This window comes from Piliocolobus tephrosceles, chromosome X (genome assembly GCF_002776525.5).
Source record: "Piliocolobus tephrosceles isolate RC106 chromosome X, ASM277652v3, whole genome shotgun sequence".
Lineage (NCBI taxonomy): Eukaryota > Metazoa > Chordata > Mammalia > Primates > Cercopithecidae > Piliocolobus > Piliocolobus tephrosceles.
In genome coordinates this window covers 3,279,094-3,298,841 of record NC_045455.1, presented here as the reverse complement: position 1 = coordinate 3,298,841, position 19,748 = coordinate 3,279,094, and the positions used below count along the sequence as shown (strand labels likewise).

General features: G+C 48.0%; 3 protein-coding genes across 11 annotated transcripts in view; 1 reads left to right on the top strand and 2 right to left on the bottom strand.

Annotated features, from left to right (window-relative positions):
* The window catches only part of CARS2 (cysteinyl-tRNA synthetase 2, mitochondrial), a 64,512-nt gene extending 55,740 nt beyond the window's left edge, over positions 1-8,772 (bottom strand). Inside the window, exons 1-2 of one of the 7 annotated variants that reach the window (XM_023217653.1) lie at positions 8,648-8,772; positions 2,069-2,119 (exon numbers count right to left, since the gene is read on the bottom strand). Coding sequence is in view for 4 of the 7 variants with exons in the window: in XM_023217651.3 (XP_023073419.1) it covers positions 2,069-2,119; positions 2,420-2,640 (272 nt within the window). In the remaining 3 variants the exon portion in view is untranslated. Of the gene's footprint in view, positions 1-2,068; positions 2,120-2,419; positions 3,875-8,452 lie in introns of those variants that run through there. The other 6 variants (XM_023217652.2, XM_023217651.3, XM_023217650.2 and 3 more) reach the window with 6 other exon arrangements.
* On the bottom strand, positions 7,091-10,617 carry LOC111546370 (translation initiation factor IF-2). The gene is made up of 2 exons (XM_023217739.1): positions 10,595-10,617; positions 7,091-10,540 (listed from the first exon to the last, which is right to left on the bottom strand). Exons 1-2 carry the CDS (start codon positions 10,615-10,617, stop codon positions 9,595-9,597), a joined length of 969 nt encoding a protein of 322 aa, XP_023073507.1. The 3' UTR covers positions 7,091-9,594.
* ING1 (inhibitor of growth family member 1) lies at positions 9,747-17,490 on the top strand. Of its 3 annotated transcripts, none has more exons than XM_023217660.2 (2): positions 9,747-10,751; positions 15,650-17,490. In XM_023217660.2, exons 1-2 carry the CDS (start codon positions 10,616-10,618, stop codon positions 16,351-16,353), a joined length of 840 nt encoding a protein of 279 aa, XP_023073428.1. In that variant the 5' UTR covers positions 9,747-10,615; the 3' UTR covers positions 16,354-17,490. The 3 variants fall into 3 exon arrangements, with proteins under 3 accessions (XP_023073428.1, XP_023073427.1, XP_023073429.1); XM_023217659.3 differs by lacking the exon at positions 9,747-10,751 and adding an exon at positions 11,284-12,471; XM_023217661.2 differs by lacking the exon at positions 9,747-10,751 and adding an exon at positions 12,485-12,965.
* The last annotated feature ends 2,258 nt before the right edge of the window (positions 17,491-19,748 follow it).

The following is a 19,748-nucleotide window of genomic DNA, read 5'->3' as shown; positions in this document are numbered from 1 at the left end:
GTATTCATAAAGGTAAATATTATACAAATTAAAACTGCAAGACTTGATTATCCTAGTTGGAAATGAAAAGAGATTCTCTCCCCAACAACTTTTAGGATTTCTTCCTCAGTCCTCTTCAAATGCATGCCAATCTTTTAAATGGCTAAATAAACCTCTTGGCAGTTTTACAACTCAAGAAAATTTCAAAACCTGGGACCCACCTCTGAAATGTAATCAAGGAAAATGATGCCCCATTTGCCAGTGTCCCGGGAGGAGATGGGCCTACCTTATCATCTGACTCCACACTGTAACTCACCTGAAGCAATGGGTTACGCTATGGTCTGAATGTCTGTCTTCACTCCAAATTCATGGTTGAAACCCTAACCCCCAGTGTGATGGTTTTAGGAGGTGGAGCTTCTGGGAGTGATGAAGTCATGGCAGCAGAGAGCTCATGACAGGGGTTAATTCCCTTAGAGAAGAGACCTCAGAGAATTCCCTCTACCTTCTACCATGTAAGGACACAGCAGGCAGACCCTCACCAGACACCAAATTTGCTGGTGCCTTCATCTTGGACTTCCCAGTCCCAGAAAAAAAGAAATTTATATTATTTATAAGTCATCCATTTTAGGGTATTTTGTTATAGCAGACTCACAGACTGAGACAGGTTGTGTCCTCAAAGCTCTATAGAAGGATGAGATTTCTTTCTGTCTCTGCAGTTATTTTAGCTCATCCCCTTCTGGTTTAAGGCTTATTCAAGTAACAGAACTGTTTTCTTTCTCTTTTCTTTCTCTTCTACCTTTGTGGAAAGGTTTTCCAGGTTGGGGGTTTTGTTTTTAACATTTCCCCAACATATTTTATAATTCAAAAAAGATGTCGAAATATGCTTTTGATAATTAGCAGTATGTTAGCCCAAAGTAAAGGGGAAAAATGACTCCTAGATGATTTTATTTTTGTTATAAGAAAACACAAAAAAAGGCTCCGATCTTGCTCCGTGACATATATACATTTAAAGTATACAGAGTAAGCTGGGCACGGTGGTTCATGCCTGTAATCCCAACACTTTGGGAGGCCAAGGGAGGTGAATCATTTGAGGTCGGGAGTTCAAGACCAGCCTGGCTGACATGTTGAAACCCCGTCTCTACTAAAAATACAAAAATTAGCTGGGCATAGTGGTACATGCCTGTAATCCCAGCTACTCCAGAGGCTGAGGCAAGAGAATCGCTGCCAGGAGACGGCAACTGGACCTGGGAGGTTGAGGCTGCAGTGAGCCGAGATTGCACCACTGCACTCCAGCCTAGACAAGAGAGAGACTCCGTCTCAAAAAAAAGAAAAACAAAAAGTATACAGAGTAAATGTAACTTTTTCCTTTTAGTCTAGGACTGAACAATACTAAGTTTTAAAGAATCTACAATATGTAATTTCTGTACACTATATTTTGTAAATATACAAAATATTAGGAAAAGTGGTAATTTTGGCAAATGTAGGAGGCAGTACATCTATGGTTAAGAGGTCAAGAGAGCAACTACTTGGCAGTCAGGTAAACCAAGCCTCACCCCCGTTCCAATACCTCCTCAACGTGTCATCTTAGGAAAGTTAATCACTATTGAGCCCTGTGACATCTCTCACATGTGAGGTACTGTGTTAAGCAGCATTTTATGGGCATTATTTACTAAAATTGTTATAAGATCCAAATTATCATTCCCATCACAAAGATGAAGAAACCAGGACTCAAAGCAATAAAGTGACTTGCCCAGTGCTGAAAAGCTAAGAAGTGGGGCCCGGGAATGACTGACCAGCAGGATCCTGGGACCCCGCAAAGCCTCTTGATGTCACCAAACCCAGCAAAAAACATCCAGTTCCAAAACGGGTCATTTTACAGGGCTCCACATTGCCTCCCTGAGTTTTCTCACCTGTAAAATGAGTGCTCAGAATCACTGTAAGAACCAAACGAGGTTGTAACATCTCCCACAATGCCCAGAATGTAGGAATTATTCTACATCCCTAAGTTGCCACTTAAGAGATAAAAGAAATCAGTAAAAGGCTTTCAAAAATAAATGGTCCTTTGAAAATTCAAATCCAGGAAACTCACCAAGCATGGCCAAGGTGCGCATGATCATATACAGTTGGTCCGCAGCTATACCTGAAAAACAAGTTAACATCCATCGTGTGGAACATACTTGTAAGAAAGGACTTTGGATTCTCAGTTATAATTATCATATAATTTTTAAAGTAACCACTTCTGGGGGATGAATAGCCGGGGTTTATCATACTTGCTCAATTCATACCCAAACCTGCAAATGCACTGCGCATTCCCAGCTTCTAGAACGACGCCCTCCTTGCAGCTTCCTAAACGCCCTCCCCGAGCCCAGATCCCGTTCAGCCGTGGGAAGTCTCCGCCACGCTCGGCCCCCCGCCCGTGCCCCAGTCCCGCGCGGCCCACCAGGAGGCGGCTTCGGCGTGCGCCACGATTAGGGGTTCCTTCCTTCCAGTGAGGCTGTTGTACACCTGCACGCCCGTCTCCCGGCCCGTGGGCTGCAGCCAGGCCCGCCCGCGTCCCCCGCTCGCCGCCCGGCCCTCAGGCCAGTGCCACCCAGCCGGCCCGAGGCCCAGCGCGGCCTGGAGCAGCGGGGCGCCCAGGCCTCGGCCGCGCGTCCTCAGCATGTCAGCGGCCAGAGCCTACGACTGGGCGGAGACAGGAACCACACCAGGGACGCGGCCCAGCGCGCAAAAGCAGCACGGCCCCGCCCCGCCTACGCCCTTGGGGCCACGCCCACTCCCGGAAGCGGTCCTCAGGTAGCCTGCTTCTGGCCTGGCTCTGGTCGCCCGCCGCCAGGGTGGAGAACCAGAGCCCGAAGGGGTGGGGGCGGGGAAGGCCAGGGGTGGCGGGAGGAGGGCGGTGCCGCGCCGGCAGGCCGTAGGAAGAGGCGGGACCGTGCCGATCTCCTCTCCTTATTAGCCCAGGTCCTGCGAGGCGTCCGTGTGCGCCCGGTACAAGCCTGGACCTGTGTGCGCGGCGCCGGGGGAGCGTTTACAGCGCAAGCTTCTGCTGCCGGGCCCTGGCCTGTTAGCGAAGCACGTGTGCATCCCAGCACACCGCAGGTCAACACACTAATACACAGTGTCCACCCCATAACACACGTGAGCACCCCAATACAGTGTGCACCCCAGCACACACATCTGCACCCCAATACAGTGTGCACTGCAGCACCCCGTCAGCATCGCAACAGTGCACCCCGATACACAGTGTGCAACCCAGCACAGTCTGCATCCCAATAAGTGCACCCCAATACACAGGATGCACCCCAGCACACACATCAGCATTCCAATACAGTGTGCACCCCAGCACACACTATGTCTGCACCCCAGTACAGTATACACACCAATGCACAGTGTGTACCCCAATAAACTGCACTCTAACACCATGTCTGCACCCCAGTACAGTGTGCACCCCAACACAGCACGTGTGCATCCCAGCAAACACATCTGCATCCCAATGCAATGTGCACCTCAATATAGTGTGGGCCCCCACACATCTACACCCCAATACAGTGTGCACCCCAATACACAGTGTGTACTCCAACACACACTACATCTGCACTCCAATACACAGCGTGTATCCCCCCCCACCACACATAGCATGTCTGCACTTCAACACTTTCCTGGGGTCTCTGGATGAAATGACCAAAGCTAGGAAACTACATTCATCAGGTATGTGTAGCAGAAATGTCTGCTTGTGATTCATCTTAAGGTTAAAAGTTCCATGATCAAGTATCTTGAGAACAAAAACATTCTGAAAGTTACTCACATTATCTTGACAAATATGCCTCTATTGGGCCAGGCGCCGTGGCTCACGCCTGTAATCCCAGCACTTTGGGAGGCTGAGCTGGGCAGATCACCTGAGGTCAGGAGTTCGAGACCAGCCTGACCAATACGGTGAAGCCCCTGTCTCTACTAAAAATACACAAATTAGCCGGGCATGGTGGCGTGCACCTGTAGTCCCAGCTACTGGGGAGGCTGAGACAGGAAAATCAATTGAAGCCAGGAGGTGGAGGTTGCAGTGAGCTGAGATCATGCCACTGCACTCCAACCTGGGCAACAGAGGGAGACTCCATCTGAAAAAAAAAAAGGTGCCTCTATTGGTGTCTTGCAATACAATGTCTCAAAAAAAGAAAAAGTCCCCTTTGCTTTTCCAGTTCTTAAAACAGGAGAGGTTCCTGCTTTTTACTGTTGTTGTTATTTTTTTCTGTTTTTTTTTTTTTTTTTAGTTTGCTTTGGTGTTTTATTAAAAAGCAAAGGTTTAAGTAGAGACAAACAAGTGTGTACCTAGAGTAGTTTCTCAATATCCTGAAGTCCAACTCTGCAATTCTGTTTCAAGCTAACTGTAGTCTAATGTAATCTATGGTCTAATTTAATAAGGTTAAAATGTTAGAATTAGGAGACCATATTGTCTACATCAATGCTAACCACTTATCTTACCTAACTCCTCTAAATTCTCCTGAATATTATCACTTCTTTACTGCCTTATGTTATTTTGTAACTTTCTAGTGCTGTGTGTATATTTATCTCCCCGAGTATCTTAAATTGTACATTATTTTGAACTTCTCACTGTGCCCTGCACTAAATTCAGAAAAGGACTTGGGTTTTATGTTTTTGTTGTTGTCGTTTTGTTTTGCTGTGGCTGGAAAAAAAAATTTAAAAAGAAAGAAAAGGGCTTGTTGAATGTTGATGAATGAATCCCTTACAGAAGGGATTACTTGAGCAGGTGGGAAGAAATGTGAATAGTAAAATACCTGATAAAGCTGATTCAGATATTAGATGTGCCAGTAAATAAAGCAAATTAACAAAAAGCTCAGCTGCAATCTGTGAGAACACATGGATTCAAGGAAATAACTGGAGCACAGATTCTGAAAGCAGCTTAGTAACACTGAAGATCCAATCTGCACATGAATCTGAACATCTGGCATATTTGAATTGTTCATAGAACATCATGATTTTTAAATTAACGACAGCATCTTCTGTCTTCATAAAATTCACGTAATGTTTTTAGCCCCTCACTGGCAGTGATTCTATTGTTTTTTCTCCTTTTTTTTTTTTCTTTTCTGTTTTTTTTTTTGTTTGTTTTTTGAGACAGTCTTGCTCTGTCACCAAGGCTGGAGTGCAGAGGCCTGATCTGGGTTCACTGCAACGTCTGCCTCCTGGTTCAAGCAGTCCTCCTGCTTCAGCCTCCACAGTCGCTGAGATTACAAGTGTGCGCCACCCTGCCCAGCTAATTTTTGCATTTTTATTTTTACGTATTTATCTATTTATTTTTGAGACGGAGTCTCGCTCTGTCACCCGGGCTGGAGTGCAGTGGTGCGATCTTGGCTCACTGCAACCTCCACCTCCCAGGTTCAAACAATTCTCCCGTCTCAGACTCCCGAGTGGCTGGGATTACAGCGGTGTGCCACCACACTCGGCTAATTTTTGTATTTTTAGTAGAGACGGGGTTTCACCATGTTGGCCAGGCTGGTCTGGGACTCCTTACCTCAAGTGATCCACCCACCTCAGCCTCTCAAAGTGGTGGGATTACCGGCCTAAGCCACCACACCTGGCCAATTGTTTTTTTTTTTTTTTTTCTTGGAGTGCAATGGCATGATCTCCTTGGTTCAAGCGATTCTCCTGCCTCTCTCTTATGCCTCCTGGGTTCAAGCAATTCTCCTGTCTCACGCTCCCAAGTAGCTGGGATTACAGGCATGTGCCACCACCCCCAGCTAATTTTGTATCTTTAGTACAGATGGGATTTCTCCATGTTGGTCAGGCTGGTCTCGAACTCCCGACCCCAGGTGATCCACCCCCCTCGCCCTCCCAAAGTGCTGGGATTATAGGCATGAGCCACCGTGCCCAGCAGCCAATTCTGTTTTCTTAAGGCTTTGGGGGATCATCAAAACAAGGATAAACATAAGTCAATACCTAATGATGGCTAGAAATGTGATCTTTTTGCATATTGAATATTTCCAAGTTGAATATTAAGGCAAAGTAAAATAGATTGCTAATGGTCTTCATTACCATACCTCCCAGCCTACATCTTTCTCCCGTGCTGGGTGCTTCCTGCCTTTGAACATCGGACTCCAAGTTCTTCAGTTTTGGGACTCAGACTGGCTCTCCTTGCTCCTCAGCTTGCGGACAGTCTATTGTGGGACCTTGTGATCATGTAAGTTAGTACTTAATAGACTTATATATATATATCTCCATCCTATTAGTTCTGTCCCTCTAGAGAACCCTAATACACCATATATACCTAAAAAGAGGATCCATTTAATTGAAGTCACCTCCCTCTCCAATCTAGCTTACAACAAGGAAGTGTGTTAATGATTCCAAAATATCATTAATGCCATTTCTTAGTCCTTAATGACAACAATAACAAAATCCAGTTCTCGGTATCACATTTTCTTTCAAGGCAAAATCTTGTAAATCTGAAGTAGAGTTGATTATGGTAGCATATGGTTTAGGGGTTTTCAAGTTTAAGATGAATGAGTTTGCATTTATTTTTTAAGCACTTTGAAACTTAAAGAATTCTATGCTTGGCCAGGCGTGGGGGCTCACGCCTGTAATCCCAGCACTTTGGGAGGCCAAGGTGGGCGGATCACCTGAGGTCAGGAGTTCGAGACCAGCCTGGCCAACATGACGAAACTGTGTCTCTACTAAAAATACAAAAATTAGCTGGGCATGGTGTCGGGCACCTGTAATCCCAGCTACTCCGGAGGCTGAGGCAGGAGAATCGCTTGAACCCAGGAGGTGGAAGTTGCAGTGAGCCAAGATCACGCCACTGCACTCCAGCCTGGGTGACAAGAACAAGACTCCGTCTCAAAAAAAAAGAAAACGAATTGTATGTTCATCTCTTATATCTGACTCTCACAGGTTTAAGCATTTTCAATTAGTCTGGAAATATAATTTTAGAAAAAAATTTAATTTTTAAATGTTTATTTTTTAAATCCATTTGAAATTTCTGCTTTACAGAAAAGTTTTAGCATCCATTTTTGCAATACTCCACAGGAAACAAAACTGAAACAGACAAGATTCTACAACGTATCTTCAAAATTAAGCACCTTTCTTCAATGACATTTAAAATTCGTTATCACAGTTAATTATGTTTTATTGCTTGGTCTTCTAAGTTTGTTCCAAAGAAGATAAAATATTTTTTGACTTTTTATCCCAAGGGGTGGGCTAAGTTTTATGGAATGTAAAGCTCCAAAAACCTTTTTACTACTGTATCCCCAGCACACAGACCAGTAGTTGGCACATGGTAGACACTTGTCAATATTGCTTGTTGAATGCACAAGATGCCTTTTTGGTTTATATGTATGTGAAGAGAATACATAACAAGAGAGGAACAAATTCATTATTCAGATTGTACTGTATTGTGATTTTTTTTAAAAAAAGATAACCTAGGTTAAAACTCCATCTTATCTTTGTAAGGGGTAAATTACTTCCAACTTTATTCTTGAGTTCAGATAAACACTATTCATTCTAGAGCCAATGATTGCTAGGAATAGAAGAACCGGTCTATTTCTTACTATTGTACTTTCAAATTACATGCTTTTAGAGGGAAAGGCGTAATTTTCCTTATTCAACTTTGTACTCCCTCTATACTCTCTATTCGACGTAATGTTTGTTTCCACATAATGTTATCTTGTCATAGTCTTTTTTTTCTTTTTTTCTGGAGATAGAGTCTTGCTCTGTTGCTCAGGCTGAAGTGCAGTGGTGCAATCTCGGCTCACTGCCACCTCCACCTCCTGGGTTCAAGTGATTGTCCTGTCTCAGCCTCCAGAATAGCTGGGACTACAGGCATACGCCACCATGCCCTGCTAATTTTTTTCTATTTTTAGTAGAGACAGGGTTTCACCATGTTGCCCAAGCTGGTCCCGAACTCCTGAGCTCAGGCAGTCCACACCCCGGCCTCCCAAACTGGTAGGATTACAGGCGTGAGCCACCGCGTCCGGCCAGGTGTTACAGTCTTTAGTGCAGACCAAGTAGTGGCCAATAAATCTTGTAGAAACTAAAGTATTCATTTGCTTTTAACTGGGCCAAGACTAGAATAGCGTGATCTGTAAGTAAAATAACAGCCATTTCCCCAAATATCAAAGCAAAAGCTCTCCTGATGTGTAGGTGAGATGAAGGGGCTTAAAAGTGAAGATTAAACCCACTTCAAAGTGTAAAGAGTATCCATCTATTTATCATTGCAGCAACGTTCCAACGTGAACAATCCAAGTACAAAACAGCTCAATTCAGTCTCTTTGCCGTACTCACATCCATAGCACAAAATACCCTGCAGGGCGCTGGAATGAGCACCACTGCAGTTAATAATCTACTCTATAAATACTGGACGAATCCAAATTTTTACTGGATTACACAGAATACTTTTTTTTAAAAAAAATGCAAATAGTTTTAGATGTCACAACAGGGTTCCATCAAATACCACGTTTCCAAATCTTACCACGAGAATGTGTATCCATTTCAACTGCAGTTATTTTGTGTCTAAAGCTGTGCACTCTGCTTTGCAACAGGATAAACCCGGTGGATAAAAGCTGAAATCCGACCCTGTCCAAATTAAGAGGCTAAGAAAAAATGGAGAAGCGCGCTGGCGTGGAGCTGACACAGAAACACTGCAAGGGCTGGGGAAAGGGCTTACTTAGGTTCGTGGAATACACAGGTAGCACCACCAACCCGGCTCTCCGGAAAAGAGAAAGTCCGGTGAGAAAGGTGAAAACTGAAAAGGCACCGTTCTCCGACTTGGTGAAAAAAACCCAATGCAAACAGACCAGGGTTCAAAGCGGAAGAAAACTAGCGAAAAGCAGGCAGCCAAGCGTGACGAGCACAGCTCTCGGGTCCACCCCGGAGTGGACCCGCGGCGACCGCAGCCGTGCGGAGGCCGAAGCCGAGGCCCAGGCCGCTTAAGAACCGCAGCGCTGGCGGGCAATGCACAAAGACGCGAGGCCACGCCCAGGAGGGGCCGGCCCTTTGGCCGGAAGGGGGCGGGGCGGCGCGCGGGGCCGGTCGCCTAGGCAACGGGCTCGCGTGGCGTCCGGGCTTCTCAGAAAGCCCAAAATCCGGGAGCTTCAGGAGGGCAGAGAGGCGATGGGGACGGGGTGCGGGGGAGGGCGGTTGGGGAGTCGAATGGCCTCACGACGCTGGCCGACCGGATGTCTGCATTCTGTTGGCGGCCTTTCCAAATGTGGGGAGCAGCCTCCGAGAGCGGTGTTCGTGGCACAGGGCGGGAAGAGATAAGGGCTAGGGAAGGCGCCCCTCGGGCCTATCCACCTCTTATGGGGCTCGGTACTAGGAAGCAGCTTCCCTCTTGTGCCCCTTTGTCTCCAAGCCGTTCCAAACTGAGTACCGGGGGGCGACACAAAGGGAGGGCGGTGACGAATGGCGCAGGCGCGGGAGCCGCCTAGGCTGCTGGGAGTGGTGGTCCCGCCGCGGAATGGGTAGGTCTCCCGCGCACTCCGCGGCCTCAGCTCGGAGGACACCGAGAGCGTGCCAGTGCGCATGCACCGCCACTTCCGCCCGTGCCCGGCCCTCCTCTTCCTTCCGCCTCCCGGAGGACTTGGGTTTCTAGTAGTAAGAGTCCGAGGAGCATTACTCACGGGCTCCCCGCCTCCTCTTCATCGTGATTGGGCTGTCAAAGTGAGGTTGGCAAGTGGATTGGCTACTGTGGTTGCCAGTTTTGTTTCGGGCCGTACTTATACCGCGCTGTGGGGCGGGGACGAAGACAGTCAGGGGCTGAGGACCGGGTTTTGGTAGTCGTTGCGAGCCATGGTCTCGGAGGCTGCTGTCCCGCGGCCCGTTAGGTCCTGGTCGGGTTTTCAGCGAAGCAGGCCGCTCCCCTGCGTTTCCCGGCGGGCGTGCTGCGCCGCCCAACGGGCTCTGCTTCCAAGTGCCAAAAACTCCTAGTAAAGTTTGCGCCTCGCCCGCTGTCCCCACTCCAGGGGCCCTGACGCTGTCCCTTCCGCGACCCTCGCCCCTGGCAAAAGTGACAGGCAAGGCCACGCCCCCGCGCGGGCCGGCCTCGGGCCGCAGCCCCTGGGGCCCGGGACTGTGAGGGGCGTGAATGCGGCGGGGGGCGGGGCCGTCGCCGGGGGAGGGGGCCGAGGCGCATGCGCGCTGCGCAGCGGGGCTGAATGTTTCCCAAGTGTTTGAAACTGGTATTTGGGTTTTCCACGTTGGACAAGTGCGGCTCGGCGCCCGGCGGAGCGCGCCCCTTCCTGCTACCAGCTCCGCTCCTCTCTTCTCCCCAGCCCAGTGGGCGGGTGGGCGGCGGCGGCCGCGGCGCTGGGCCCTCTCCCGCCGGTGTGTGCGCGCTCGTACGCGCGGCCCCCAGCGCCAGCCCCGCTGCCTGAGAGGGGGCCTGCGCCGCCGGCCGGGGCGTGCGCCCGGGAGCCACCGCCACCGCGGCCCGCGCCCCCAGGCGCTGGGGTACCCGCGGACCCGGAGGCGGCGGACGGGCTCGGCAGATGTAGCCGCCGGTCCGGAGCAGGAGCCGGCGGGGGGCGCCGGGAGAGCGAGGGCTTTGCATTTTGCAGTGCTATTTTTTCAGGGGGGCGGGGGGTGGAGGAAGCGGAAAGCCGCGCCGAGTCGCCGGGGACCTCCGGGGTGAACCATGTTGAGTCCTGCCAACGGGGAGCAGCTCCACCTGGTGAACTATGTGGAGGACTACCTGGACTCCATCGAGTCCCTGCCTTTCGACTTGCAGAGAAATGTCTCGCTGATGCGGGAGATCGACGCGAAATACCAAGGTACGGCCGGGTGATGGATGGGCGGGGGCGGCCGCCTCCATCCCGGCGGGTCCGGGCGCGCCGCGGAGCCGGCCCGGTCCTGCCGTGGAGCGGAGGAAGCGGCCGGCTCCGCAGCGGCGGCCCTCGGCAGGGGCAGGAACAAAAGGTCTGGAGCGCCTTTGATTCGCCAAGGTCCTTGTGTGCAAAGCCCGGGACACGGAGGAGGAAGGAGGCGCGAGAGGTCTCGCTGCAAGGCTGCGCGACCAAAGCGCTCTTTGTAGTGAAGTGATGAGGCGGGTGCTGCGGGGGAGGGGGCGGCGGGTTCAAGCCGCGTCCTCTAGGAGGGGGTGCAGATTACGGCGCGAGATGGAGGGATGTGCCGGCGCCTGGGGCTGTAGGACGCCGAGATGTGGCTGCAGGAGGAGGGCAGCTGTGGGCCGGGGTTCCCGCGGACCCGGTGCCTCGGTCCGGAGCAACGCCGCTCCCCCGGCCCTTCTTCGCCGCCCGCCACCCAGTCCCCAATCCGAATGTTACGTAAAGTACCGGGTAGTACTCCGCTCGGGATAGCTCGGCCGCCCCCGCCCAGTCCCCTCCGGCCCTCACTTGGCACTGGACACCGAGTAGGGGCCGACTGCGAGGGTCGACGCCGCCGGTTGTAGTTTGCGGAGGACGAGGGTTTTTCTCTGAGTGCTGTGGGGAAGGGAAGGGGAGGAGCGGAGGCGGGGAAGGCGCCCATCTGCGCTGCGCTGCGCTCGGCGGGGGGGCGCGGGTAGATCGCTGGCTTGGAGAGGATTGTGTCAGATGAGAGGACCTATGGGTCGTTCTCTGCAGACCTGGCCGCCCAGGGTGTGAGAGAGAGGTGGCGAGTTCGTGTCCGCCGGGAATTGTTGGCTGTTGGGGAAAGTTTCCTGCGAGGTCAGTCAAGACTTTGGGGGCTCTGTTTTGAATGTGGATCACCACTCGGAGTTTACTAATGTTTACAAGGCTACGCAGTAGGGAAACGGAAGAGTTAGGTGGGGGGCAAAAAAAAAAAAAAAATCCATCGGCGTCCCCGAAAGTACCAGATACCCATACCGGGAAGGCGCCCCTGCGCGCTCTATCCAAGACGTAGCTTCGCAGCTTCTTTTATAGGAATCTCATTAGCATATTGTGGAACGTCCCGCCTCAGCCTCCCAGTGGTTGGCTGTGACGTCCTTCGTGGAATGTCCTTATCATTCCCCTACGGAACGATTGGTCGCTGAGGCGGATGAAGGCGGGTGTAGCGCAATAACTGGCATGGGTCTGTGTTTCCGCTGTCTTCTTTTTTCTTTTTCGGGGAGGAGCGGGGTGGAGGGTGGTTGATTTGAACGTCTTCGGTTCGCTCGGCCTCCAGCCTCGGATTGGCCCTTGTCGCTGCTGGGGCGGGCTGTGCTCTTCCTCCTTGCGGTGTGGTTGGTTCTCCTTCTGGCCTCCGCCCTCCAAATCGGCGATTCCCATATGCGGCGGCTCTCGGGGGGCGCGGCGAGTCGCCCGCTGGCTTCCTCCCCATTGGCTGGAGGGCCGGCTGGTGTCGCCCCGGCCCCTCTCCCCACTCAGCACGGCCACTTTTGGGCGGGGAGCTATGGCAGTAGCGGGGACCCCGGGGCTGGGGGCTCGGGGCCGGGGCTGCAGTTCGGGCCGCGACCCGCGAGACCGGCCCGCAGACAGTCCCAGGCCGCATCTCTGCTGACCAGAGGGAGGGGCCGCGCGTGGCCAGGGAAACGTGAGTGACTGGGGCTGCGTCCACGAGCGGGACCCTCGGCGCGGGAACTTTCCTGGAAGGTGCTGTCCTCGGGGCGGGCAGGCTCCGTGGAGTGACTCTGGGGCTCCGGACGGAAGGGAGGCAGGGTCTGAGACCACTCTGATCGTTCGACGATAGAAAAAAGCGCGGGGCGGGGTGCAGGGTCCCAGCCGTCAAGACAGCAAAGTTCACGGAGCCACTTTGTTCTCCTGTCGTTGCTGGGGAGAGCCTGGCTTGCTGCTTGCTTCAGTTTCACCTAGGATGATGAACTTCTTGGCTTCAGGAAAGATCACAGTGCCGCGCCTGCGGGAGTACTGGAGCCGTGCAACTGGGAGCGCTGAGAAGCGCGAGAATCTGTCGCGAGGGTCACGGCTCCTTGGACTTCGCTGTAAATGCTGAGCTCTGCTGCGTAGTTCTGAAAGACGAAGCTTGTTTTTACAGACCTGCTCTGCAGGAAGTCAGACGTCTTTTGCTTAGTAGGCATCGGTTGTATGTTAATTCGTAAACATGGATTATAATTAGTTTATCGACTTAAAATGGTGTTTGAGATTGCTTGAATTCTTTTTCAAACATTATTATAAAAATACCTACCCACCCCCTGGGAAGTCCGCTTCATAAAGAACTTCAGTGCAACCCTTACGTAAAATTAAAATACATTTAAAATAATTGGACAAACCAATTTAAATGTTGCTACAATCTCATTTAATCTGTAAATTCCATGTGTTGCTGCTTTCCATGGTAATGTTGGTGTGGTGTATGTTTGGAAGAAAGGTAGCAATGTGTCTGAAGCTGAGTTGCTGGCATTCAAGGAGCAGAGTGGAAGGATGGCTTCCTATTTCGCAGTGGTGTTGTCCCTGTCTATAAATATTTGTACGTAGTGGTTTTTTGATAAAATACTTTGGGGTATCAAAGAAATATTAGGTAACAGAAATACTTCTTGGTAATTTTTCAGTGGGGTATCTGTTTCTCTTCCCCACAAATTAGGCTTCACCTGGATGGAAGCTTGCTTGTGATGTAAAATAACCTCTATGTTATTAAATTTTAAATTTATATGATAGTTTTCTTTTCCATGAAATGACAATATTGTCTTTAGAACTTTGATTACTGATGAAAAGAAGTGATACCATTTTGTAACCCTAAATCCATTTAAAGATAAATGGTACGCATTCATATTTTAACACCTATGATAAATAAGTTGGATAAATTGGTATTACTGGGAGAGGTTGAACACAGCTATTTATTTTTATAATTAGTGACTATATGAGACTAGGGCATTCCTCCTGGTGGCAGGCAGCCTGCATTGTTCCTCTAGGAAATGTCTTCAGAGCTGTCTGGTTTGAGAATATACTCTGGAAAATAATACCATTTAGAGAAGCTTCAGCGTTGGCCTAACTTCTTATGTTTACTCTAGTGTTAGGTATGTATATTATAACCATTTGGAGATAAGATCTGGAAAGGGAGGGGGTAACATTTTAGACAGTCCCTCCCACTCACAGCCCCTCCCCATACACTTCCTAGTTTACAAGTAGTAGTGTTGGCCTGGCACGGTGGCTCACTCCTGTAATCCCAGCACTTTCTGAGGCTGAGGTGGGCAGATCACGAGGTCGAGAGTTGGGAGACCAGCCTGACCAACATGGAGAAACCCTGTCTCTACTGAAAATACAAAATTAGCTGGGCATGGTGTTGCATGCCTGTAATCCCAGCTACTCGGGAGGCTGAGGCAGGAGAATCGCTTGAACCTGGGAGGCCAAGGTTGCAGTGAGCCGAGATCGTGCCATTGCACTCCAGCCTGGGCAACGAGAGCAAAACTCCGTCTCAACAAAAAAGTTGTTGCCTTGTTTAAAGAGACTGCAAAAAGGTTTTAGGAGAATAATCTGGTACTGTTTAATTTAATGGTTATTGTTTGAGGAAAAAGAACTCTGAAATTTCTGTGTGTTTGAGTAGCCTTTTGGCAAGACTGTTTACTTCTATTATTTCAGCTAGATTTTTTTTAACAGCTGTTTCCTGAGAAATTGCCTAATTACACTTTAAAATCATATGCATTGTCCTCTAACGTGCCCAAGAAGGTTTATATTTAAATCCTGAAGAGGTTTTCTTTTCTTTTTGATGGCATTTTAAAGTCCATTGACTTTAATAGATGTGGAGATGTTTTTGTTTAAGCAGTAGATGCAAAAGTAAAATCTACCAGCTTCGTTTTAAAGCAAGACTAGTACATTCACTGCAGTTAAAAAATAATAATAATGGCCCATCACAGTTGTGCTCCTGTAGTCCCAGCTACTCAGGAGGCTGAGGTGGGAGGGTCACTTGAGCCCGGGAGGTCGAGGCTGCAGTGAGCTGAGATTGCACTACTGCACTCCAACCTGGGCGACAGAGACAGACCTTGTCCCTAAAATAATAATAACAACAGTTATAATAGTAATAAAGCAAAGCTAGGTTTTTCTGGATTATTGTGGCAGAACTGTTCTTGCCTTCACTAATACAGAGGAATAACATGCTAGAATAAATGTGGGAACTGAAACTGAGGACCTAAGTCACAAAGTAGCCTGGACCTTTGCTGTTAACCTGGTTCTTTAAATCATAGAGAGCTATTATATAAATTTATACACATTCTCTAATTTAACAGGATATTCTAAATGTTGGTATGTTAAAATAAAGACCTTTTTTATTTGAAATATTCAAATAATTTATATTTTATCGTTTGTATATTGTGTATAATGTAATAAATACCATGTTTATATATAATGTTATATGTATATTAATAATTGTATTCAAATAGAAACATTTGAGTAAAAATTATGGCAGTATAGGACATAATCATTAATAGAAAGTATTAATACAGGTTGGGTCCCGAGCACTGCACCTCATTTAGATGTTTCCTCTTAATGGCTTCGGACATTGTCACCCGTGCGTGGGAACTGTTCTGGGGTTCTCTGGGATGGCTGGAGCGGCTCCTTGTCCTGTGGGAGCTGTTCTGGCATTTGCATTTAGTTCCAGGGCACAGGAACAGAGAGGCCCTGGAGGACCCGTGGCTGGTGGGCTGGGCAAGCCATGCGCTGGCCCCTGGGCCCCCTGCCGGCCCTCTTCGTAGACCCGGGTCCGGGGCCGTGTGGGTTGTCCCGGTGTCCTGCTCGCGAGTGATGCCTGTCCTTCTTGCCCCCAGAGATCTTGAAGGAGCTGGACGAGTGCTACGAGCGCTTTAGCCGCGAGACCGACGGGGCGCAGAAGCGGCGGATGCTGCACTGTGTGCAGCGCGCGCTGATCCGCAGCCAGGAGCTGGGCGATGAGAAGATCCAGATCGTGAGCCAGATGGTGGAGCTGGTGGAGAACCGCACGCGGCAGGTGGACAGCCACGTGGAGCTGTTCGAGGCGCAGCAGGAGCTGGGCGACACAGCGGGCAACAGCGGCAAGGCTGGCGCGGACAGGCCCAAAGGCGAGGCGGCAGCGCAGGCTGAGAAGCCCAACAGTAAGCGCTCGCGGCGGCAGCGCAACAACGAGAACCGCGAGAACGCGTCCAGCAACCACGACCACGAGGACGGCGCCTCGGGCACACCCAAGGAGAAGAAGGCCAAGACCTCCAAGAAGAAGAAGCGCTCCAAGGCCAAGGCGGAGCGGGAGGCGTCCCCTGCCGACCTCCCCATCGACCCCAACGAACCCACGTACTGTCTGTGCAACCAGGTCTCCTACGGGGAGATGATCGGCTGTGACAACGACGAGTGTCCCATCGAGTGGTTCCACTTCTCGTGCGTGGGGCTCAATCATAAACCCAAGGGCAAGTGGTACTGTCCCAAGTGCCGGGGGGAGAACGAGAAGACCATGGACAAAGCCCTGGAGAAATCCAAAAAAGAGAGGGCTTACAACAGGTAGTTTGTGGATAGGCGCCTGGTAGTGAGGAGGACAAAATAAACCGTGTATTTATTACATTGCCGCCTTCGTTGAGGTGCAGGGAGTGTAAAATGTATATTTTTAAAGTATGTTAGAAAAGGAACCATTCCTTTCATAGGGATGGCAGTGATTCTGTTTGCCTTTTGTTTTCATTGGTACACGTGTAACAAGAAAGTGGTCTGTGGATCAGCATTTTAGAAACTACAAATATAGGTTTGATTAAACACTTAAGTCTCAGACTGATTTCTTGTGGGAGGAGGGGGACTAAACTCAACCTAACACATTAAATGTGGAAGGAAAATACTTCATTTAGCTTTTTTATTTTAATAAAAGTAATATTACTTTATGAACAAAGTTTTTTAATTGGCCGGTCGCCAAAAATACAGCCTATAGTAAATGTGTTTCTTGCTGCCATGATGTATATCCATATAACAATTCAGTAACAAAGGTTTAAAGTTTGAAGATTATTTTTTAAAAAGGTAAATGGTTAAATTTTACATGATAGATATTTTATATTTTGGCCTGTTCCCCAAATGGCCATTTTAAAATGCTTGGGTACACTTCTCTTAAACAAGCGGTCTAGTCAAGGAACCTCAAGTCATGCTTTTGCTATCACGAATCATAGTGTAGCCATCTTTAATTTATATCAGGTGTATAAATGTACATTTCCAAGTGAACTTGCACTTGCTATATTATGATTGGAAGTGCAGTCAGCAGATGCTGTTGTGAAGCTAATGTCACAATTATGTGCAAAGGTGTGCTTCCTGCTGTATGTGAGCTGTAAAAATGTTACGTGAAGAAATAAATGAAACTTGGCCAGTTTGTTCCTCTAGTAGTATATTTAATTTTGACATAAGTAACTTTTAAAATTTGTCTTAAAAATTTATACACCAGCAGTTTAGACGAAGCCTTAAGCAAATTTTGTATTATTGTTCTCACTTATTATTAATAATGAAGTTACCTAATTGCCAGCAAATAAATATGTGTCAAAACAGAATCTGTATTCAGACCCTGGGTCAGGAAATTACTGCCCACTTGTCAAGTCCAGTCCACCACCTGTTTGAACATTATATGGAGTTTAAATTCTAGTGTCCATAAATAAAGTTTCAGTGGAACAGAGCCGTGCTTATGTGCGTATGTATTGTCTGTGGATGCTTTTGCAAAATGGCAGAGTTCATTAGTTGCAACTGAGACCTTTGAGTTGACAAGCCAAAACTATTTTCTGGCCCTCTGCAGAAAGAGTTTGCTGACCTCTGATTTAAACTGGCATCTAACATTGATCTGCCCACATATTGAAAGGGTCAGTGGAGTTTTCATTTATTTTTTATTTTTTTGAGACGGAGTTTCGTTCTTGTTCCAGGCTGGAGTGCAATAGCACGATCTTGGCTCACCGCAACCTCCGCCTCCCAGGTTCAAGCGATTCTCCTGCCTCAGCCTCCTGAGTAGCTGGGATTACAGGCGCTTGCCACCATGCCTGGCTAATTTGTATTTTTACTAGAGACAGGGTTTCTCCATGGTGGTCATGGCTGGTCTCGAACTCCCGACCTCAGGTGATCCACTCACCTCGGCCTTCCAAAGTGCTGAGATTACAGGTGTGAGCCACCATGCCTGGCCAGAGTTTTAATTTCTTTCTTTTTTTTTTTTTTTTGAGATGGAGTGTCACCCCATCTCCAGCCTGGAGTGCAGTGGCGCAATCTTGGCTCTCTGCAACCTCCACCTCTCGGGCTCAAGCGATTCTCCTGCCTCAGTCTCCTGAGTAGCTGGGACTACAGGTATGTGCCACCATGCCCAGCTAATTTTTGTATTTTTAGTAGAGATGGGGTTTCACCATGTTGGCGAGTATGGTCTCGATCTCTTGACCGTGATCCACACGCCTCGGCCTCCCAAAGTGCTGGGATGACAGGCGTGAGCCACCATGCCCTAAGTGATACATGGTTCACTTTAACTTCGTACGTGGTAAAATCAGTTTCTTTCCATGATCTGTTTCACAGTCTCTGTGAAGCTGCCATGAAGAAGCAGTGAGGGATGACATTATAGAAGCTAAGTATATGGCATATATTTATTGTAAGTAAAACATTAAGTTTGCTGATTGTTTACTTGGGATAAACAATTATTGTGAACTTTATTTGTGCTGAACATAAGTGACTGACTGTTTTCCAGTGAAATTCCATCACAGAGGGGTACTCGGTAGAGAAATGTAAACTGTAGTTGGTCATACACTGAAATTTGAACTTTTTATATATCAGTCTCTACAAATAGATGTTTACTTTCCTGCAAAATTCCAGAACATTTAAGAGCCTTGGGTGTTTAAATTTGATGAGATTTACCCAAATAGTGAACAAAAAGAGTTTATGAAAATAAGTTATGGAATTAAAATAATAAAAATCCAATGACAATGAAAATAGCTGGAGTCTTTGCTTATATAAAATTTTATGCTAAATTTTCACTTCTATATTAATTGGAAGTGATAATGGAAATTAAGTTATAGAAATGAAGATTCAATGAAATGCAGTTACTAATACTGGATTTCTTCATATTCAGTTTTGGTGTGAGCACCTGGTGAAGAGAGACGGCTCAGAAGCCAAGCCTTGCAATCTGGGAACCCAGCCCTGTCCTTAAGGGCTTGATATTAAATAAATTGCTTAACAGTTGGTCTGTAGTTCTACACTTTTAAAATATGTTTCACAGAGGGTGGTTCTGAGAAATACATGAGGTTAAGTGAGTAAGGCACTGACATTCATATGTTCGATATTTTTTCTCTAGCTTTCTTCAAGTTTCTCATAAGGATAGGTGGGTAGCCACTTACTCTTTTTAAAAATCAGATACAATACAGAGTCATGTTTTGTTGGATTGGCAGTCTTAAATCACTCTTGTTATTTCCAGTGGACATAAAAAAATCACAGATAAGTACTTAAAACACTCAAGATTTGGGATTTAGATCATGATAACATACAGTAGAAAGATCCTGGAATTCTGACATGAGGACCAAAAATGGTACTGAATTCTTTTTGAAAAACAGATTAGTGAAAAGCGATCTAATGTAGAACAGTTGCTTTTACTTAGACGTTCAATGCATATTTGTTGTATAATAACCAGGTTATTTACAGTTCGGATAAAGGGTCCAAAAAGTGTTTTCATTATGATATAATACTTAGTATTGTAAACTGGACTAAGGAAACGTTGTGATGTTCAAGGAAGTGTTGAGCAGCCGTACTGTTGATGGGACAGGCTCCCCAGGTGCTGAGAGAGGTGCTTCAGGAGTCACAGACCTACAGGCACTTACTTGCCGGTGGCTGGGATGTTGGCTGGTGGTTTTCTTTTGGTGTGGTTAGAGCTATACGAGTTGTCTCAATATTTGAGACTATTGGTGGTTGCCA